This window comes from Epinephelus lanceolatus, chromosome 19 (genome assembly GCF_041903045.1).
Source record: "Epinephelus lanceolatus isolate andai-2023 chromosome 19, ASM4190304v1, whole genome shotgun sequence".
In the NCBI taxonomy this organism is placed as follows: domain Eukaryota; kingdom Metazoa; phylum Chordata; class Actinopteri; order Perciformes; family Serranidae; genus Epinephelus; species Epinephelus lanceolatus.
Genome location: NC_135752.1, coordinates 23691704 through 23715631, shown reverse-complemented (window position 1 = coordinate 23715631; position 23928 = coordinate 23691704). Strand labels below are relative to the sequence as shown.

At 41.5% G+C, this 23928-nt stretch overlaps 1 protein-coding gene across 2 annotated transcripts in view; it reads right to left on the bottom strand.

Moving 5' to 3' along the window:
* LOC117269343 (transmembrane protein 132D) overlaps nt 1-23928 on the bottom strand; it is a 50159-nt gene that overhangs the window by 10016 nt on the left and 16215 nt on the right. For both annotated transcript variants that reach the window (XM_033646300.2, XM_033646301.2), the window contains 3 exons: nt 15409-15580; nt 10117-10260; nt 2951-3159 (listed from right to left, as the gene is read on the bottom strand). In XM_033646300.2, coding sequence (XP_033502191.2) covers nt 2951-3159; nt 10117-10260; nt 15409-15580 — 525 coding nt within the window. The remainder of the gene's footprint in view (nt 1-2950; nt 3160-10116; nt 10261-15408; nt 15581-23928) is intronic.

Below are 23928 nucleotides of genomic sequence, written 5' to 3'. Positions count from 1 at the left end.
TCATTGAAGTTTCAATGCTGGGTCTTTTTGCCATGGTTACTCAACTTTTCCAGTAGTCCTTTGATGACCCTCGAGCCTTCACGCTTTCTATGGGGTTGCTAGGCAGCTCATTATCAACTTATACCGTGTTATTTTTCTATTAATTAATATCTGTTAGTGTGATTTGATTGCACGTGTTTCTTTTAATCTAATCTGAATGCAACAGAGATAAAAATAACTTAACGGCAAATGATAATCTGCTACAACCTGATGGCACGCTCAGTATTTCAGAATTTAAATTCAGTGTATGAGTATCAGTCTAACATCAGTCTGTTCCATCGCTCCCAATTAGACAGAAATTCCAGCTGCTTCTCTGCTACATATAAGCACACGTCCCAAACCGTAGCATGCAGCAACACGAGCATGACACAGAAACTTCGTCACTCCCATGAGCAGAGACTGGCCATTACAGTAGGCCATCGAAGTTTCACATTTCTGACCTTGTATCCGTTTGTGGGTATTGAATGTTTGGGGAAATGAAAGCCTCAAACAGGCTAACAGTTGGCCATCATCATTAATATTGAGTGAAAAAATAATGACTTTACTGTAAGTATTGAGTGAAATTCCACTAACCTCTGTCTCTAGGGCAAGTGTGTTGGCTCTACAGCGTCCTAGCCACTAATGCACCCAACACAGATGTGATGTTTTTATTACTGACTGCATTTATAGTATACAGACAGATATTAGAAACACACCTCTCAGTGTGCTGTAATCCAATCCAATATCATTGCTAACTACAGACTCAGGAATTAACATACAGCTGAATCCACATCCCTCTGACACTGTGTCAACAAAAACTGATTGTAGTAAACTTCACAAAGACAGATTTCTGTCGTGGTTGACTCAGTGTACATCACAGCAGCTGATGCATTCTCCTGTTACATATCTCTACAGGGTGAAGCTGTTTGCATATGAAAGCATCAATTAAAAACATTTATACTGCTCACAAATAATTAAGGGAACACATGATCATCACAGTATAACATCAAGTCCACGAAACTTCAGGGATATCAATCTGTCCATTTAGGAAGCACAAGTGATCGTGAATCAGTTTCAGCTGCTTTGGTGCAAATGAAAGTGACAACAGGTGCAATGGAGAGGCAAAAGCAAGACAACCCCCAAAAAGGGAATGATTTTACATGTGGTGTCCACAGACAGTTGCTCTCTCCTTATCCCTCCTGACTGATTCTTCTCTAGTTTTGTGTTCCGCTAGTGTCCTTGTCACTACTGGTAGTATGAGGTGGTACCTGCAGCCCAATCAGGTTGCACAGGTAGTCCCGCTCCTCCAGGATGGCACATGCATATGTGTGGTCGAAGGAAAGTTTCCGGTCTCAAGAGCATGGAGGAGATACCAGGAGAATAGCTACAGCTGCACAAGGAGAGCTACAGGGCCGTAGAAGGGCCAGCAGGTTACTGGCGTGCATGTTTCTGACTACACTGTCAGAAACAGACTCCATGAGGGTGGCTTGAGGGCCCGACGTCCTTTAGAGGGACCTGTGCTCACAGCCCAACACCGTGAAGCTCGATTGGCATTCGTCAGAGAATTGGCAGGTCCACCATTGGCGTCCTGTTCTCCTTACAGATGAGAGCAGGTGAAACACAGAAACAGACGTGAAAGAGTCTGGAGATGCTGTGGTGAACGTTATCCAGCATGGCCGGTTTGGTGGTGGGTCAGTGATGGCCAGGGGAGGCATATCCTTGGAGGGTCACACAGACCTCCATGTCATAGCCAACGATACCCTGACTGCTGTTAGGTACCAGGATGAGATCCTCAGACTGACTGTCAGACCTTACCCTGGTGCAGCGGGCCTTGGGTTCCTCCTGGTGCAGAACAATGCCCAGCCTCATGTGGTCAAGAGTGCGTAGGCAGTTCAAGGTGGCAAGGTGTTGATGCCTTGAATAATTCATTCAGCAAGATCTGATGTGTGACTTAAACGTTCCCTTAGTTTCTTTGAGCAGTGTCATTTAGCAGGAAACATTCAGCTCTTTTAACCAGAAGTGTGGACTCAAGTCACATGCCTTGCACTTTAACCTATCATGGCTTGGAACGACTTAATTTCTTTGCCGCGGATATCTGTATGTTGCCGTGTGTATATCTGTGTGTTCTTTGGTACTGGCTGTAAAAACAAATATCCCTCTCAGACAATAAATCTAAAATACAACTAAACTTCAATCCAATAGAGGAAAAAAGTGCTTTAGTTGGCACAGACCAGCACATAAACAACAGATGACACCTCAGATTACCACAAGTGGTCTAGAAAAAACAGGCGACAACATGCAAAACATTTGGCTCAAAAATCACAGATGGAGATGAAAGAATTTCCACATTTTTGGCTTCACAAAGGAGAGTGAACGCACAAGGCTAGTGTTAATGTCCTTTGCCGAGATATAGCTTCGCCTTATGTTAGCCAAGAACTTGGAAACATGAAATCAATGAGCTTTTGTTGCACTTTTTAATGTTGTCTATTAAAATTAGTCAGCCAAATCTGATCTTTCATTGACAGGTGGGAAGAAGTAGAGTTAGCCAAATGTTGCAGCTGTCCTCTAGGACAAGACACAAAGTTCAGGACTTGGTCTTGACCTAGAACTTGTTGGTCTTGATTTGGATCTTGATTCAGGACTTCATAGCCAAGACATGAGACTTACAGTACAAAACAATGTCTTTGTACCACTTTTGCTTTTCCCTATTGTGGTTAAATATGTATCTAAAAACAAGTTCCCCAGTTCTCACTATACCTGCCACTACAGTATATCAAACTCAGTTGTATAGCAGTCAGATTTCTTTAATGTGCACACATACTGGGCCAATAAAGCTGATTCTGATTACTGATTTTCTTCACATGGCAACCTCTGGATCAAGATAACGAGACCTCTAGCAATTAAAGATGTATATCAATGCAACCGGCCGTACCTCCTGCTGCCTGTCGTCACAGGGACCCTCCAGCCTTTGATCTGGCTGAGCTCGGGGTCAGCCACATCGATTAGCAAAGGCAGGCGGGGCATCCACACGCTCATCTCCAGCTGGGCACTCAGGAAACCGTAAGTAAAGTTGAGCATCACCCTGCTTTTTCCTCTCGTCTCCTTCCCGTTTACGTACATGTAGTCACATCGCTCTGACACCTGCAGGAGGAAGAGAAAAAGAAAGGTGAATGAGAGGCTTATAGGTGCTGTCCTAGGTTTGTATCTAGCTCGAAGTTCTTCTCCTTCTCTCCGGTTTGTCACTCTATATGTATGTAAATTAATATCAGGCAAGAAAGTGATTTTAAAAAGTTCAGAATCACTGGACTTGAGATGGGACCGAACTGTCGTCTACTGATTTAAATTCAGCTTCCTCCAGACATACACTCGCAGAGGTTTTTCCATGTAAAGCCCCATGGAAAACGAATAAAGAAAGTTTTACTAAAATCTGACAAAGAGAGGAGAGGTGGAACAGAGGCACCAATACAAATAAGCTAAAACCACACAGACACACACATTTTATTCATTTCGTACAACTTCCAAAGCCTGGCCAGGGAATCGCAGAATGTTTCTGTTTATGTCATGTAAATTCAAAACCGCGGTCTCTATGAAACTGTTGGGGAATATAAATGAGCTCTGCCTGACGACTGTTCCTGTAGTCGCTGTACGGTAGGCAGGAGTGGTGCGGTCCCCGCCAGTGAGAGCAATGAGGTGAGACACAGCAGTTGGTGTGTTTTATTTAAGATTGGAGGCCTATCTTCTCTGCCGCCTCACTTATCTTAACAAACCAGTGGCTCCACAGCAGTAATTGGAGGGCACTAGACTGGAGAGTAGAGTGTGGCACTGGAAAGAGGGAGGTGAAAAGGGAGGAGGTGGAGAAAGAGAGGAAAAAGCAGAGGGAGGAATGACTTCTAAGGCAAGTCAACTTGAACTCCTGTGGAAATGTTAAGGGAGACCAGTCTGTGAGGACCTTTTTATATCACGCTGACTGGTCCGCATCAAGATCTCTGATGTCTTCTGCAGCTCTCCAGTGCAGCTTAATGTCATGTAGGGTCAACGGACACTGACAAAAATAAACTTTATAAGCACTTTTTTGTGTCTGCTCTGTGATGAGACAAATCAACACAATAAAAAAATTCAAAATTCACTCTTTATTCTGCGATTAAATGATTTCTTTAGGCATTATTTCAGCCATTCCTTCTTTACCCTTTGGCGGTCAGCCTCATGTCTACACGCACTGTTGTGGGTCTACTGTAGATAGAGAATGTTGCATCTTAAAATACCAGTACCTGTGGTTTTGCATGCCTCAGCCTATTAGTATACTTTACATCACACCCCGCCATTTTGCAAATAATCCTGCTGTGTTTCAGAAAGCTGAATATTTTCCGTTCATTAGTGTTCATTATACAAATCCATAAGCAGCCTTGTGAAACTTTAATTGTGAATTCATTATGGTAAACATCATACTGTTATAACATTATGAGGAAGTAAAAACAGGCCGCCAGGAAGTGTGTCGGGCTTTGAAGCAAGTTTTTGTTGTTGCCAAACAGTGGGACTGCAACTTCCGAGTCCACCACATGAAGAGACGTCTGTTAATCACTGGCTAACCTTTTTTCAGTGTCATTACCGCTGCAAAATTGCTCGTTTTACTATCAGAATTTGATCAATACAGTCTGATAACATGTGGAGGGGTCTAAAAGAGCTGCATGACTACATACTTTATCCCCATTCAAGTTATCAGAGTACTAACTGGGGGGCAGTAGTAGTTCAGTCCATAGGGACTGGAGGGTCACCAGCTCAAGTCCTCATCAGGACCAAATATGGAGCATGGACTGGCAACTGGAGAGGTGCTAGTTTGCCTCCTGCCTTGAGCAAGGCACCAAACTCCCAACTGCCCAGGGTGCCTGTCCATGGGCAGCCCCCTTACTCTGACATCTCTTCATTTAATACATGTATAGGACCTCCTTGTGCATGTATGTGTATTTCAGGTCTGTGTGTATATGACAACAGAGTGAGAGTGAGAGTCAATTTCCCTCGGGGATGAATTAAGTATATCTTCTTCTTCTTTCATGACCGATAGTAGCTGGCTGTTGGATTTGGTGGAAGTCTCTAGTGTGCCTGCTCTTCTAATTTTATATGCGGCAGGTTATTTTTTGGCTCTGTGCGCCACTGAGCAACTTTTATAGGAATGAATGGCATCCTGCCTCTAAAGCTTTTTTCAGTTCTCTTCATACATCAATGGAAAATGCATGACTTTTAAAATCAATCTGCATTTAATGTTTTTAAGACAATGCATTTATCTTATCCTTTATTTTAAGTAACTTTCAAGGAGAAGCTGCGCACAAGATAATACACTAACTAGCCACTTAGTTAGGTACACCTTGCTAGTACCAGATTGGACCCCTTTTGCCTTCAGAGCTGCCTTAATTCTTCGTGTCATAGATTCAACAAGGTGCTGGAAACATTCCTCAGAGATTTTGGTCCATATTGACATGATGACATCATGTCAATATGGACATGATGTCATCATGTCAATATGGACATGATGACATGATGACATCACACAGTTGCTGCAGATTTGTCGGCTACACATCCATGATGCAAATCTCCCGTTCCACCACATCCCAAAGGTGCTCTATTGGATTGAGATCTGGTGAGTGTGGAGGCCATTGGAGTACAGTGAACTCTTCGTCATGTTCAAGAAACCAGTTTGAGATGATTTGAGCTTTGTGACATGGTGCGTTATCCTGCTGGAAGTAGCCATCAGAAGATGGGTACACTGTGGTCATAAAGGGATGGACACGGTCAGCAACAATACTCAGGTAGGCTGTGGTGTTTAAACCATGTTCAGTTGGTACTAAGGGGCCCAAAGTGTGCCAAGAAAATCCCCCCCACACCATTACACCACCACCACCAGCCTGAACCGTTGATACAAGGCAGGATGGATCCATGCTTTCATGTTGTTTACACCAAATTCTGACCCTACCATCTGAATGTGGCAGCAGAAATCCAGACTCATCAGACCAGGCAACGTTTTTCCAACTTTCTATTGTCCAGTTTTGGTGAGCCTGTGTGAACTGTAGCCTCAGTTTCCTGTTGTTAGCTGACAGGAGTGGCACCTGGTGTGGTCTTCTGCTGCTGTAGCCCATCTGCTTCAAGGTTGGACGTGTTGTTGGTTCAGAGATGGTCTTCTGCAGACCTTGGTTGTAACCAGTGCTTATTTGAGTTACTGTTGCTTTTCTATCATCTTGAACCAATCTGGCCATTCTTCTCTGACCTCTGGCATCAACAAGGCATTTTCACCCAGAGAACTGCTGCTCACTGGATATTTTCTCTTTGTAGGACCATCCTCTGTAAACTCTAGAGATGGTTGTGCGTGAAAATCCCAGTAGATCAGCAGTTTCTGACAGACCAGCCTGTCTGGCACCAACAACCATGTGTTATAGGCGGTATCTTCCCATTTATGTACATATATAGCTTTATAAGACGTATTCTAAACGGCCAATACAAGTGTAAAGTTTACTGTAAATGTTTTGCTGTTAAAGCTGCATGGGTTAACTTAGTATTTGTAATGTGAAAATGACAAGCCTTTGCCGTCCCCTTACTCTATAGAGCAGCTTCACTTAATCAATCATTTAAAGTCAACTTGCTCTTCTGCCTTTAAGTGGCAAAGAAAATTCAATATGTTTGTTTAAAGAGGTCAAAGTGCAACTACAGAGTAATTCTTTCACACAACCATGTTAGCTGAATGTAAGAGTTTGTGTACTGTGTGTGAATCAGTCTCTAATAGAGATCCACCCTCGTGGCTGCCTAAAAGATAAGATTTATGGTTTCAAGGTTTACTTTCCTCTGATCGGTGGCATTGCTCTAAGAGGGGTCAGTGACTGCAGTAAGCGTACGAGACCATTCAGAGACACAATAATAACTGGATTAAGTTCCTCTACTGATACAGAAAATCATTACAAACACAGTCTCCCTCCTTTTGGCTCTTTCTCACTCTCTTAAGCTTACACACTTAAGCACACTACCTTGTCAGTGGCTGCTGTGTCATCTAATGGGAAATAATATGATTCCTTTTTCTCCTCTCTGGTATTCTTTTCTCTGTCTCCCTCTCTCTGCTCCTATTGTCCCGGTAACATGGATCCATTACTTAAAGGTCAAATCACTGTGCTTATGGACTGAGTGCTGGGATCATGAGCTCAGTGTTTAATGCCATATGGAAGAGACTGCTTTTATCCACGACGCTTTGACACACAGACACACAGACTGGACCTGTTGAGTATGACGGCACAGTGACGTTGGATGTGGATTTATACACAGGAATAAACACACTTTTTTGTATGCTAATCAGGCCTTAATGATATATTCAATTCATACTGGAATTTAATATGGGAGAAACAAAGGCTGGGGTTTTTTTGGATATAAAAAAGCTTTGTTTTCATTTGTTTAGAACAATTTCATCTGATTATGCATACTGTGGAGTGTGCATACACATAATTTAAGATTAACTTGTCTGGCATTAATGCACTAAAGAGAAACTCTGGAGAAGTATTATACAAAAAAAATATGCAAGATGCATTGGAGAGTTACAAAGTTTGCATAAAAGGAAAGGAGTTTGTTTTTTACTTTATGTGATTAATTTACCTCATGCTCAAAGAAAACATACTTATACTTATGGTGTACACATAATTTGGGTTTTTTATTCGGAATTTGGAAACAAAGTCTTTAACATTTCTGTGTAAAAGTCTGCTTGCTCTATAGCAAAAACAAGGTATGTCCTGAGTCACAAATGATACATCTACCATAATAATCCGCAGGTATTTTTCCATACAGACATAAAGCAAACATATTTACAAGCAATACAGAAATGATAACAGTATTTATTTCAATTCATGCTGATTAACCCCCCTTTTATGAACTCAAGCTATGGTAGGGATAGTGAAGCATCTCTTCATTACTCTATGCTGTTACAGAACTCTGCCCCTCAGTGATGATGTTTTGATTGCAACAATTACAGCAAATTCAGCCAATCCCCCCAAAATTCTGCGTGATCTTGCAGTTCGTCCAATCTCTGCAACTCTACTGTAAATTTGACTTCTTAAAATGGGTGAAATCTCATGTCATTGTTGAGCTGTGTGCAGTGATTTGATTTGCTCAGGCCTTCCTTGGTCCTCTCTCTTGATCTCTCTGTTTATCATGAGACTGCTGCTGCAGGAGTGTGAGCCAGAGTGTGGATACCCGACCCGAGCCCAAACCTGATCGGTCGGGCATTTCGGATAACATCAGAAATTTTGCTCAGGTTTGGTTTGGGTTCAGCCCACTTGACATGCTACTGTGTTGTGCTATGGTTTATATAAGTACTGGAATTTGCTATTTACGTGACAATGCCTGAACGCAACACAAACTCTGCTGAAATTGAGTGTGTGTGCTGTGTTGTGTGTGTTCGACTGTGCATAACAGCAGCCTTTTGATGGTCATTTACACACTGTCCATGTGTGATCACGCTAAACAGACGAGCTGTAACCATGATAACAATGACTATGTCAGGTATCAAAGTGCATTGGGCTCGGGTCGGGTTTGGACTTAAAATCAAAAAGTCTGTCAGGGTCGGGCCAGGCTCTGTTATAACTATCTTGTGTGACCTCTGTGTCACACACACAGTAACATGGCTAATGTTACCTAACGCTTATTAATGAGTTTAATGACAGAGTTGAGCTGTTTCGGTGTGAGATTGTTGGGACTATTTAAATGGCTCTGTGTTGGATGTTAGCCACTGCTGCTGTGTTAGCTCATGCTAACGGAGCAGAGAGAGCAGGAGGAGAGCTGCTCAAAGAGCCTGTCCATCAGCGCTGCTTTGAACAGCAGCAATAGCTGATTGTGGGTGATAAGCTGTCAGCCCCTCACAGCCATTTTGTAATTTTTGCCCCCACCAATTTCACTGCAAAAAACCACCCATAAACACCATGACATGCATCACAATTTTTCAGAAAAGCTGCTGTGAAATCATTACGGGCTGTGGCAATCCCAAAAACAGACAGTGAAAGCCTGGAGGGACTGAGAAATAAAGCACTAGGCACTCAATTCCCTTAAAACTGTACAGGGAAAAAAAATTGGAAGTTGATTTACAGAAAAAGAATGGGTCAACATCATGCCATGTGATATTTGCACTAGATGAATGAAATTTAAGAATTTTTAGATAGTATAGATGTTGGGGAATGACCCTTTTAACTGGTGAACTCGGGATATTGACCACTACAGGGCTCTGGTCAGTCAGAGAACACACAGTCATCAGGTAGGTTTAAGCTCTTCACTGGCAAAATGAGAGGCTTTACAGGGTGCAGCACAGAAGTGTGTGAACACTCAGTTTATCATCAGTGACCTCTGCACCAGAGATGATTGCACTGCCGAAATGAACAGAGTAAAAAGACACTGAAGTAACTCGCTACGAAACTAGATTTCAAAGTAAGAGTCTCTAAATGAAAAGTATGACTTCAAAATAATGAGTGGGTGTCCTACTACATGTAGGTAGATGGGTAGGTAACCGAGGAGGAAGTGGGTATACTCTCCCATACATTACAATGCCTTTTTGCCTGACAGGTAGGTATACCTTGAATGGACAGAAAAAGAGTTGGGTATACCCCGACTATCTGCTCCACTACACCACTCCTGATGAGGGTACAATATGCATATGCTATGGGATTGCCCCAAAGGTTTTGGACCTCATCCACAGAACTGTTTGTACGAGTGTCCCCTTTGCTTTCCTTTATTTCTGTTGGGGGACCCATCCATCCCAAAAGACACAATTGTCTCTATCTATGCTGAGTAAGTCCAGACTATTTTCATGTTGGGTAGATGACTGCTCGTCCAACAATTCAAGTCAGCTTGCGCACCATCAATCACAGACTGGCATAATCTGCTTGCTAGGGTGGCGGCATATGAACAGATATCCTTCTCTCTGCTAGGCAGGACAGAATGGTATTATTGGAAATGAGAAAGATGTCCTCACTACACTAACGACCCTTAAAGACAAACCCATGGCTGAGCTCCCTGTCATGTACATACTCAATGAAAGATATATATTCAATGAAATGTTTATCACAAAAAACTCTTGTGGCTTACCTTGAGTATCTCCTCCTCTGTAGACCGACAGCTGGTGTAGTTGGTCACATCGGTGATGGAGCCATCGGCCTCCACAGCCAAAGTTTTCACAGGTACCGTCACTCTTTCACCCGTCAGCACAGCAGTGTTCAAGATATCAGCGTTCTGTGCAGAGAGAAGGATGAAATTAACTCCAGTAACAAACTCGTGGATGTGTTTTTAGTTTTCTGAGTGCGGTTTAAAGGTTGAAGGCTGAGATATTTTAGCTAAATTGCTGGATGTCAAATGAGAGGTCGGGAAATATATCAAACTTTTCTAAAGATGAATGGCTGCTCTGACTAGACCACATGTTAACTTTCAGAAATAAGAAGGAATTGAGTTAATCAAATACCCTGCCACTTCTCCGTCTTCTTTGTCTTCCTCGCACCACAGCAGCCAAAGATACAGTAGGTTAGTTCCAAGCAATCAAACAGTCTTAGATGTAATCTAATCAGTTCCTTGACACTGAAGAAAGTGTATTATACCTTACGGAGGAGCTGCTACCTGGTTTTATTGAGGTCCAGAAAGCAAGCTAAGCTATACTGTAGCTTGGCTTGATTTTATCATTCAGCATATTCAATATAACTTCAGACTGCATACAGAGAACTATAACAAAAGTATCCACCATTATCAGTTTTACTCCGGGTTACTACAAACACAGCAGAATGTCTCTAAAACCCAAACTTTCGACTGCCCTAATGCTATGGGTGAAAGTATATCAAATGGAGGCACACCATACATGAGGTTTGAATATTCTGTTGGACTAATATATTATACAATACCATCTCACAGGTGAAATGTAACTAAGTACACTTATTCAAATACTGCTCTTGCAAATTTGAGGTAGGTGCACTTGTCTGAGTCATTGCTTTTCAAGCCACTTTCTACCTCTACCTCTGTTGTAGTTTTTACTCCAGTTACTTTAGATATAATTTTCTGAACAAATGAGGACTTTTGCACACAAAACATGCAAGACGCTTATAAAATATGATGCTTGGTTGTAAATTAAGCTACCAAACAGTACATACAAGTACAGCTGAAACAATTAGTCGAGCCCAGGGGTCAGCAACCTTAACTATCAAAGGAGCCATTTTTGACCAAAAAAAAAAAAAAAAAAAATCAAAAATAACCAACCACAAAACATATTTGAGCCTTATGGTAACACTGCACATTAGGTCTTAACTTAGCCTATCAACATTGAAAATAGGTCTGATTGAGCATTCAAAAATATGTTTTACCACAAGATGGCTCCTCTGTCTTGGGCTATTCATGATTATTTGGTTATTCAACATTGCAGCATTAGCAGTGACCACGCACTGTGTTGGTGAAGATTCTCAGTCATCCAGGTCATGGTAATCCTAAGTGCTATATCGTAGGCAACTGGACTTGCTTGAGTTTCTTGAAGACGTTTCATTTCTTATGCAAGATGACAGCAGACGACTTAACACCCATTCACACTTGGACCCATTTAACCTTAACAACTCACATGTGACATTAATGACTCTATAAGGGTTCACACCCACACAGAATATAAAGCCTGTGACTCCACACCAGTCCGTTAGAATTTAAGAAGCCTTTTGGATGAGAGGTGAAACGTCTTCAAGAAACTTAAGCAAGTCCAGTTGATATAGCACTTAAGATGTCCACAGGCTATTGAAGTCTGTGTTTTCCTCTGAGACTTTTACTTTTATGGACTTGGAATTCATAGCTAGTCCAGCGAGGGAGGCTCAAGTGATAAATGTTAAAACTTCAAAAATACTATTAATAAAAAACTAAAAATGTTAAAAATAAAAAACATTTCTCGGTCAAGCTAACCTGTAAGGGTATTTTTTATATTTTTGTACCAGAAATTGTCTTCACTTCTATACTACTGCCATGATTTGTTCAACTTTGGAAACCCAATAAAAACAGTTGGAGAAAATAACAACTTTATTCAATTTCATGTGATATTTTTTGTCAAAGCCACAGCGAGCCACCTGAGAGGGGCTAAAGAACCCAAATGGTACCAGAGCCGCAGGTTGCCTACCCCTGGATTAGCCTAAGTCATTTTTCGTGCAAAAACACTTCATCATTTCATAGTTTCAGCTTCACAGGTGATGCTTTTCTTTTTGATTATTTCTAATAATTTAGAATTTTGTACTTTTGGTTGGAAACAACAAGTGTCATTAAGGTGTAACTTTGGGCTGTGGGTAATTGTGATGGGTATTCATCACTGCTCTCATAAATTTCATTGATTAATTGTAAAAATAATGAGCAGATTAATCATTAATGAAAATACTCGTCAGCTGCAGCCCTTTACGTAACACTTGTGACACTTTCAGTACATTTTCCTCATTATACTTACATACTTTAAGTACCATTGTCAGTGCAGGACTTTCACTTTTAACAGTAGAGGAGTATTTTTACTGTCAACAGGATCTTTTGCCACCATGGGCAGTCATCACTCTCTGTATGGGGGCAGGGATGACGGGGTGTTAGCAATACTAGCGGAGATTAAAACACTCACAGGCTCACAAACTTGATTCATTTAAATCACACTGATGGAACGCTCCCAACTGGACAGATGTGCTGAAAAAAATCTCTCTGTGATGAGAACATGTCTGTCTCACAGACTCACACACCTGGATGAAAATAAATCCTCTGCTGTATTGTGTCACTGGATCACAACTCAGACACCCATTTTCCCACTTTGTGCCCACCTCCAGCAGCAGCTTAGCTCTTAAACATCCAGCCTGATTATTTTTACACTTTGACTCCTCCTTCAACATGGATTTACAACTACTTCCCAGTTTACGAGATCTCTGATAAGGTCCTTTTAATCTATTATAGGTAGTGGCAGAGTGTGTGTGTAAGGAGCTCTGGTTGATCAGAGTTTTTTTTTTCCCTCCTCCTGATGCTTGTAGATCAGGAAACACTCGGCAGATGTTCCTGGGCAGATTCACATTCTGAACTCTGTCGGCCTGACAGCTGCTGACCGCAATTCAAAAAGGACATGCTCTAGTTCAGACTGCGACACTGACCCAAACATAAGCCAGTGGATCAGGAGTCGGACAGAATCAGAAAACAATATTAGCGCTCTGCGGTGCTGCCAGCGCCACACTGAGAGATTTCGACGTCTGATGTTTCCGCAGAGATCCCCAGTAATCTGGCTCGCAGTTATCAAGTTCATCTCGTAGTTCTGCTCTGTTTAAATCTGCTTCTGTGCTTCAAACAGAGTTATATTTATCCTCTATGGTAAGCCTTGGTATGGTGCATTCAATCGTTCCTTCAGTTATTGTTCATTCAGTGACTATAAGTGTTAAATCCTTTATGGCGAGACATGGCAGGCAAAAACATCTATTTTTCATGCATGGGTCAATTTTGAGATTTTGGGCTAGTTTACTCCTTGAATAGACTATGTAATCTTTCAAACTGATATAAAGAAAATATTCAAATTATACATTTAGACGTTTATTTTATTACATTTTGTCTACTTGCGGCAGTAAGTTTCTCCCGAATTTACCAAACAGTTAGCATTGTGCAGTGTAGGCCAATATGTTCATTAGTTGGGTACAGTTGTAGGCATTATATGCCTGTCATGTTATCAAATGATCAATTTTCATTAGCTTGAAATATTATATTATTATTACTAAGGACCTGAACATTTATTCTATTTGTGAGCAATGTTTCCAATAGAAATGTATTAAATTCCCCTCTGTAAATCTTTGAATGCCCTTTTCTCAAAATGAGATTTTTGTCATACTCCAAGTCGAACATCACAGCCTCTGTAGCACCTACACTATATACACCAAACTTTCCAGTTATACACCTCGCTATATTCTGAAGATATTTACAGAGGGATTTCTTAATAAATCATTCCTAGCCTGATTTATGTGACATTTTATTCCCAAAAATATGGCAAAAATCGATTTTTTTAAGGCTATGGTCAGTATATTTTGATTTTCTAGATAATAAAAGCAGAAATCCTTAAATCATTCTGCAATTTAAATCCTAAATATATGCAAATTAGCACATATTTAATGAGATAATGCCTAATTTGCATAATTAAACATTAAAATTTTAAAAACTTGTAATACATTTTTTTTCATACTATTGTAAGTAATCAACTGAGGATGTTTCATGATGACATCTATTATTTTAAAATTTTACCCTATTCACCTGTAGTGTCTCACCTTATAGAGTTATATGTGAGGGGGATAAGACTTCATTAAGATGGGAAGAACATGCAAACACCTCTTTGCCAACATGCCTTTCCTTCACTTTCCTTCAATAATAACTAATAAATGTACATTTTCTGTTCACATGTGGTTGTAGCAGTAATTTGTTCTGCTATAAACATAAAGCTACGACAACTTTACTCGAAAGGAAAAACACCACAGCCCACTTAATAAGTCTATTTCCTCCACTGGTGCAAGAGAGAAAAAAAATGTTTCTTCCCTCATGTGAATCCTGTAAGTGACTGAGATGAAACATATTTGCTCCCCAATGTATGTCTGATTCATGTTGACTATTGTAGCATGAAATAACCCACTGAATCTCCTGTCAAAGACAGACATGCACCGATTGTAATATCTACCAGTTGTCTCGAGATGTAAAGGTTTTCGAGTACACACAGCCGCGGGGAATCAGTCTGAGCATCAAAAGTAATATTAATGCATCACAGATGATAAAATGTCTGGCGCACACAGACAGGCAGAGGTGACTTGAAACTTGCTGTGCAGAAGTATAATAATTTGACACGGAGGAACAGCTACATCAACAGCGACAATCAACAGTAAGACCAGAAAACGCTAATTAATGATAGAAATGGTGGACATTTTAATAAGGAGGCCAATCGTGTCTCACATCCAGATGGCACAACAAAGACTGCAACATCTGCATGATCAAGAGATGTGGCTCTTGCTTCTACAACCAGGAGTTGTCCTTTACTTGCAGGTGAATAGACCAAAAAACTGCTTACTAATAAGTAAACTCCAAATGATATCATCTTTTTTATACGTAAAGGAAATCATCAGGAGGTTTAGTGCCTGAAACTGTCTTTTATTGAGGCAATAAATACCAATTTAATCAAGAGTGAGTACGGAAGTGGGAGACCCTTTCATGCCCTGCCATAATGTTCCACCTGTGGCAATGCCAAGTGACCTACAATTAACAGCTCCTTGTCATCCTATGCCGTAATAAGGCCTCCTCCCCCCACAAACATCAGGATCAATAAGACTACAATGTATGTATATGTAGAAAGCCCACACAATTTAACACAGATATTGTCCTCACCATGACCAGAGGTGCCAGCCCCACATAGTCCCTCTGAGTTGTGTAGATCCGCATCATGCCCACATCCTTGACGTTCCCCGGCAACTCCAGATGCCAGGAGATCGTCTGACTCTCAGCCTGCTCCGAAACATCTTTTGGCACAAAGTCCAGTTGTAAAACTTCCAGAAGACCCCTGTTTGGAGAAAAGCAAAATTAAAATACAACAGGGTTAGACAAGTTGAAGCAGGCTTAGGTAACCTTTGCTGAACAGCTGCCAGTAAGGCCACGAGTTGTTATCATGGGATGATGCCAAACACTAAAACATACTGCAACAGTAGCAAAAGTAAAAAAAGAGTCATTAAGTCAGTGAACTGGCTCCGTAATGCCAGTTACACCACAAAATCCATCAAAAGTTTGTTAATATTGTTTAGCATTAGCAACTAGGAGCTGCTGGTCACACCCGACGAGTGAGGCTGAGGGTATATTTAGTGGGCAAAGGTGGCTTTAAAGGTGCAGTGATTCTAATGCGGTAAACTTTTCAAATTTAGCAAATATCTCCTCACAGTCTGTTGCTCATACACAGCCTTGGCTCTGTAAATGGGAAACAAAGTGGCTTGGATCTTGCCACACAACACTACTCCGGCCAATCAGCAACAGGGGGTATTTTGCTCATGCACAGGACAGGGGAATGGCCGCCGAAAGTCAGAAACTTGGTACTTGCTAACACATAAGTGAACTCATAAGTGGTTTGTCAGCAGTCTCTCGCCAGTGTGGCTGACTTCACCTTTAAAGGGGACCTATTATGCTTATTTTCAGGCTAATACATGTAATTTGGATTTCTTCTGAAACATGTTTACATGCTTTAATGCTCAAAAAACACTTTATTTTCCTCATACTGTCTGTGCTGGAACAACTGTATCCAATCTCTGTCTGAATCCCTCCATTTTAGCTCCAGTGTCTTTAAGCCCCCCTCATGAAAAAGCCCATGCTTCCAGGTCTTCCACAACTCAACATCTCTGCACCATCATTGCAGCTAAGAAAAGGACTATAACTGAGTAAAGCAGCACTTTCTACCGTTAAAAAATAACTAACGAAAACTTTTAAACTAACATCGGCTCAACAGCACGTGTTCCAGCAGGAATATGATCCAAAATCAGGAAGAAATCAACAACATCAGCAACCAAGATTACATAATTCCCTGACGTTAGCATGTAGCTACTAGGGATTAGAATCACCAAAGGATCCACGATACAATTTTATCATAACACTTAAGTCACGATACAACACTATTGTGATTTTCATTATGTTGCAATATGCTGAGTATTGCGATAAAATATATTGCCATTTATTATCTTTGGTCACCTATGTCAATTTTTTGACAGTTATGTCCCCAAAGGACAACTTTGTCATAATCTGTTTCACCTAATAAGATAGTTTTTAGTCTGTTCATCTAACTTCAGACATTTTTACTGCAGCAAAATGTATCTACTGGACTTAAAAACGATCAATTCAATCAATTACCCCCCACCCTTAGCTACATGTAATAGTGTGGGCTATGCAATGTGAAGACTTGCAGTAGCGAGCTTGCAGCAGATGATCATATAAAGCAATCCATCGTGAGATGACGCCATCTTGTGTCAAAAGTAGAAAACACATTGGAAACAGAGTATTCAGAACAGTCTAATGCCTGAGGTTTCACTTGGGTTTTGGATTACTTTAACATGCATTAATCTTGAAACTTTGGCAATGATTAATATGAACATCCAACACAGTTAAATTATACACTGCCTGGCCAAAAAAAAAGTCGCCACCTGGATTGAACTAAGCAAATAGGTACGAGCCTCCTATTGGATAATTACTGCATGGGCGATTATCTTTCAGCTGGCAACAAGTTATTTAACCCCAACTGGTGCAATGAGTTGCTTCTCATTTCCTAAACAACCATGTCGAAAGACACATCCCGTGGTCGTGGAAAAGATGTTAGTCTGTTTGAGAAGGGTCAAATCATTGGCATGCATCAAGCAGAGAAAACATCTAAGGAGGTTGCAGAAACTACTAAAATTGGGTTAAGAACTGTCCAACGCATTATTAAAAACTGGAAGGATAGTGGGGACCCATCGTCTTTGAGGAAGAAATGTGGCCGGAAAAAAATCCTCAATGATCGTGATCAGCGATCACTTAAACGTTTGGTGAGATCAAATCGAAGAAAAACAACAGTAGAACTCAGGGCTATGTTTAATAGTGAAAGTAAGAGCATTTCCACATGCACAATGTGAAGGGAACTCAAGGGATTGGGACTGAACAGCTGTGTAGCCTTAAGAAAACCACTAATCAGTGAGGCTAACCGGAAAAAAGGCTTCAATTTGCTAGGGAGCATAAAGATTGGACTCTGGAGCAATGGAAGAAGGTCATGTGGTCTGATGAGTCCAGATTTACCCTGTTCCAGAGTGATGGGCGCATCAGGGTAAGAAGAGAGGCAGATGAAGTGATGCACCCATCATGCCTAGTGCCTACTGTACAAGCCTGTGGGGGCAGTGTTATGATCTGGGGTTGCTGCAGTTGGTCAGGTTTAGGTTCAGCAACAGTATGTGCTCAAAGAATGAAGTCAGCTGACTACCTGAATACACTGAATGACCAGGTTATTCCATCAATGGATTTTTTCTTCCCTGATGGCACGGGCATATTCCAAGATGACAATGCCAGGATTCATCGGGCTCAAATTGTGAAAGACTGGTTCAGGGAGCATGAGACATCATTTTCACACATGGATTGGCCACCACAGAGTCCAGACCTTAACCCCATTGAGAATCTTTGGGATGTGCTGGAGAAGGCTTTGCGCAGCGGTCATCATCAATGCAAGATCTTGGTGAAAAATTAATGCAACACTGGATGGAAATAAATCTTGTGACATTGCAGAAGCTTATTGAAACAATGCCATAGCGAATGCGTGCCTTAATCAAAGCTAAAGGCGGTCCAACGAAATATTAGAGTGTATGACCTTTTTTTTTGGTGGTGACTTTTTTTTTGGCCAGGCAGTGTATATAGAAAATAAGGAAAAGCATCACAGGTCCCCTTTAATGTCTGTAAATCCAGAGTTACATAGTCTTGCTTTAAAGCAGTGGTTCCAAACTGGTGGGTCGTGGGCCCATTCTGAATGGACCACAAATGACTCGTAAACATGTCAAGTTTGTGAAAAAACACACTTTACAGTAAATTTTCAGCACAGAGCTTTTATTTTGAAGTGTCATTTTCTTCTGTAGAGTGAGTGACTAACCGACAGCTACTTGAGAAGGACAGCAAACTAGCTCGATGACATGGCTGAACGCAAGTATGACACTGAATGTATTAAACTATGGGACCTTCGAACTAATGACTAAGGAGAAAGCTGCACCCCATGGCTGGACCAGTTGGGAACCATTGCTTTTAAGGCTGAATTCAAATCTTTCTGGACACATACATTTTAAAGCTACATTGTGTCTTGGGTTGGACATTAACTGAAACAATTCAATTTTATTTATAAAGCCCAAAATCACAAATGACAATTAGCCTCAGAGGGCTCTACAGCATACGACATCCCTCTGTCCTTTGGACCTTCACAGTGGATAAGGAAAAACACCCCAAAAAAAACCTTGAACAGGAGGAGCAACTGAGGAGGGATCCCTCTCCCAGGACGGACAGACGTGCAATAGATGTCATATGTACAGAACAGATCAATATAATAAATGCACACTGATCCATACGACCAAAAAATAGTACAAGGAGCAATCCTAATAAAGGTCTAGTGTAGACCTTGACATTCTGTGCATGTATTGTAAATATACGACATGATGTTTCAAGAGTTTCGCTCTTAAATTAAGACTTACAGAAAGCAAAAACATGGCTCACTGAATATATTATAGGAGCATGAATAACAACTGAACTAAAATGAATTTTAATCAAGGGTTTATAATAATAAAGGAAGCATGAACTAGCACTTACCCTCTGCCGACACAGAGGTCAGGTTTTATTACAATCACCACTAAAAGAACATCAACTCTGGTGTCCATTTGGAGAGTAATACTGGTGAGTGTTTGCACCATATCCAAAGCTAAATTAGTCTATTGTTGAGGATTGTTTTGTTCAGTCTACTATTAAATTAGTAGAAGCGATGCGGGTTAAATAACCAAGACAAGCAGGTGTCATTTCAATTTGACAGACACTGAATGCTGTCCTGCTGAATATTTGTTATCAACCCACTGAAAGCTGTCAGTTTTATTTCGTTTTTATAAAACACTAGTGTCAGGAGCGAAAGATACTTCAATGCAGAAGGAGCTGAGATGAGCTGTGTGTGTGTGTGTGTACTCTCTCGTGTTCCGTGGGAGAGAAATGTAAATATTTGTAAAAGAGACACTGCCTAAGAAACTAAAAAAAAAAAAAAAAAAAAATACTCTGAAATTTGTGAAAAACAAACTGTGGAGTTTGAAGCAAAAGTGAGCGCAATACACAAGAGGTCTCATTTCCGTCAGCAGATGGAAGAATAAGGTGAGAGTGTGGAGGGGAGATTAAGAGAGCTGGCAGAGACTTGAGCCAAGTATTCTGGTCAAAGGATTGTCAAAGAAATGGCATGTGATGTTATTTGATGCTGGGGAGTGTGTAGGCATACCTGCCAGTAGGAGCAGATCAAAGGGAAAATAGAGCTGAATGTGAATGGGACCGTGGCACTTTGAAGTGGAGCAAAACTTTGCATAAGGCAAAACAATGAACCTTGACAGTACATTGCTAAAACTTGCATTTTAAAAAGGCACAAATACTGAAAAGCAGCAACAAGGACGAGCACAGATGCTTAAATGAATGTAAAGAAATGTTCATGCACTATCAAAAGGAACTCAAGGCCAGTTCTTATTTTTTGCTTGTCTGTGTCAATAAGCTTTGGACTGTGTGGTTAAGATTAATAGTACTGACCGCAGATATTATAAAATCAAAAATCATATTAAGCTCTACACTACGACTGATGCTCCAGGCAGTAGACTCGCGATTCAAGCTGAGTTCAATTATGGCCTTTTCTCTTTCAGCTTATGAGAACTATTTCAGTGAAAATCTGTTTCTAATGTACTTCTCCCTTCTCCGAGGGTGAAACGGGGGAGAGAGGGTCAGTGATACCACGTTGTAGAGAAACTTCTGCTGAGTCACTTCACTGACAGCCTCACAAAAAAGTCTGACAAGTGAAAAAGGAGACCAGGGAGCACCACAAAGATGAAAACAAGCCTTGGGAACACTGGCCTACACAGTATGAGAAGTTACCAAAACAACCTGGCAGGTATATGAACATCACTTTTAAAAAGAAGAAGTCAACAGTTTGGGAAATATGCTTATCGTCGGAATAATCTGACTGGGAAAATTCACATGAATGCCCCCTCAAGTCAACAAGAACTCGGAAAGTCTGTGAAAATTTTGGTACACTTTAGTTACTGAGTTGAGGTCAAGCAAAGCACCCCAGACGTCCCTCTCCACAGCAACGCTTTCCAGCTCCTCCTGGCGGACCCCAAGGCATTCCCAGGCCAGATGAGATATGTAATCCCTCCAGCGTGTTCTGGGTCTGCCCCGGGGCCTTCTACCAGTGGGACGTGCCCAGAATACCTCCAACAGGAGGCACCCAGGAGGCATCCTGATCAGATGCCCGAACCACCTCAACTGACCCCTTTCGATCCCAAGAAGCAGCGGCTCTACTCCGAGCTCCCTCCAGATGTCTGAGCTCCCCACCCTATCTCTAAGGCTGAGCCCAGCCACACCACAGAGGAAATTCATTTTGGCTGTTTGTATCCGCAATGTCATTCTTTCGATCACTACCCAGAGCTCATGACCATAGGTGAAGGTTGGGATGTAGATGGACCAGTAAATCCAAATTAGTTGGAAAAGTTATTTATTAGCATTAACCCTGATAATAAGTTAGGTAAAGCAACATTGCAGAAACAAGTCTGGGGCAAAATCAATAATATAAAGCTTCAAACTGTTATCATAATGTTTTTTAAAAGCTCTGAGCAATAACCCTGTGATGGCAGTGTCAGCGGCCAGAATCGTGCCAGCTGATTTGGCCTGATTCTGGAGCGTCATTCATACCAAGTCTCAGCCGAGTCAGGCAACTGCATGTGGCCGGCTAATTTCATCCGGCATGCCGAGTTTGGGCCGATGCTGGGCCAGGTTATTTCTGATAACAGCCTAGTAATGGCAATGCCGGTAGCCGGAAATGGCCAAGCTGATTGGCCTGATTCTGGAGCCTCATTCAAGCTGAGTCTCAGCCGAGTCGGGCAACCGGACCCAGCCCAGATAATTTCATCCAGCATGCCGACTTCAGGACAGTTCTGGGCCAGGTCATTTTGGCTACCTGGCACAGTCTGAAAAACACTTTAAAAACTCAGAAAATTAGAACTTCTGAGGAGTATGGGAACTCAGTGTAAGTATGAAACCATGGCCAACTGCTCGCTAATGAAGCTTAGCATAAAGACTGGAAGCAAAGGGAAACAGCAAGCCTGGCACTGTAAAACAACAAATAGGTGATGAGTAGTCAGATTTTTGTTTTTATGTCTGGCCAGAGCCAGGCTAGGTGTCACCCCTGCTCCCAGTTTTTATGCTAAGCTAAGCTAACTGGCTGCTGACTGCTTCAAACTTAACGTACAAACTTAAGAGTGGTAGCAATCGTTTTCTCTACCAAGTATTTTTATCTCTACCCAAACAAACTATTTTTTTAACAACCAAGTTAAGGAGCCCCCTATAGCGGGTAACTGATCCAGTTTGAACTCTATATGCCACATGTCCAACTAGACAAAACTAGAAAAAAAGAAATTCTGTTGATATATTGTGTGGAATTAAAGATAGCTGATGTCTAATCTGTGTCTTTGTACCTTTACAGCAGGAAGTGATGCGTGTCTGGGGAGCATATGCATAAAAGCATGCACAAAGAACTTGTTCCCCATTAAGTCCAACTAAAATGTCTACATCATTTCTTGGATGTGATCCTTGTCTTCCTGTACTTTCTTGAATTAAATGGACTCAGAAAAACGCGGAAAATACTGCGAGAGAGAGTGTGTGAGAGCGAGACAGAGAAAGACAGAAGGGGTTAATGTCCCTATTTCCTGGAAATCCATCTATTAGGGGGGACTTTAAACCCCTGGACGTATCATCGCTTCAAAGCACAGTGGTGGGAGTGTTTGTGTGTGTATGTGTGTGTGTGTGTGTCCTGGTGGGAGCTCAGCACAAGGGACATGACTTGAAATATCTCTCCTTCCTAATCTCCCCTTCTGAACGTGCAAGCGCTTAAGCCTGGATAACGTAGCCGTGATTATGGATGATTACGGATAAGTGGGTCGGACGGACGGCGGGTGGTGTGTGACTGTGTGGGCGGGAGGTTGCTGGGCAGAGGTGGCTGTTGGTGTGTGCCGAAGCAAGCATCAGGCAAAACTGTTTTAATCAACTGGTGTGTACCTGGTAAGTCAGGCAGTGAAAATGCTATGGAATTAATATTTATTAAGCAGAAGCACTTCAACAGCACTCTGATTTATTTACTGCTGCTGTTTAAATTTCTCATTTTCAATTTATTTTAGTCACATTAAAGGGGTGATCCTATGGGGGTCACAACTTAAATGGACTAGGAATTTCTTTTTTGAGGTAAATACAGTTGCTAATAGACCAAATATTTGAATAAATATCAGATAAGGTAAGAAAAACAGACATTATCCGATGAAAACTAAGGACACAGATACTGTAGTACAAGAAATAATATATGAAATTCCATAGTTACATGAATGTAGAGAGGAAAAAAAGAGGGTACTAGATATAAATTGGCAGATCATTTAAGCCATTTCCCCTTCATTTTTCTTTTTTGCTCTCTCTTTTTTCTCTATATACTTATTTAGATAAAAACCAAAGATGATCAAGCGTTGACCCCTCACTAAGAACAGTGTTTGAACAGTGTTTGGCTTCCCCCCCGGTGCCACAGCCAGCGCTCGGACCTCCACTGCTGGACTGTCGGGGAGCTCTGAGGAAGGCGAACACCTTTCATCTGCACACACTGCGATGACACACAGCCGGTTGAATATCAGCAAAGTTTCTCGGCTTCCCTCCTGTACAGCAGGGTCTGTCTTTTTCTAAATATATATTTACTTTATTAATCCCCCTGAGGGGAAATTCAATTTTTTCACTCCGTTGTCATTAACACACAGGTCCGAAATACAAACACATGCACAAAGTGGAGAGATGTCAGAGTGAGGGGGCTGCCTTGGTCAGGCGCCCCAAGCAGTTGGGGAGTGCAGTGCCTTGCTCAAGGGCACCCTGGCAGTGCCCAGGAGGTGAACTGGCACCTCTCCAGCCACCAGTCCACTCTCCACATTTGGTCCGGACGGGGACTTGAACCAGCGACCCTCCAGTTCCCAACCCAAGTCCCTATGGACTGAGCTATTGTCACTGTTATAATCATTAAAAAGCAAAAGCAGCATGTGTACACATTCAGTAGGCTATATCTTCAGTAGCTAGCTAGCTAACCCTACACTTTTCAGGGTTTGATTTTGG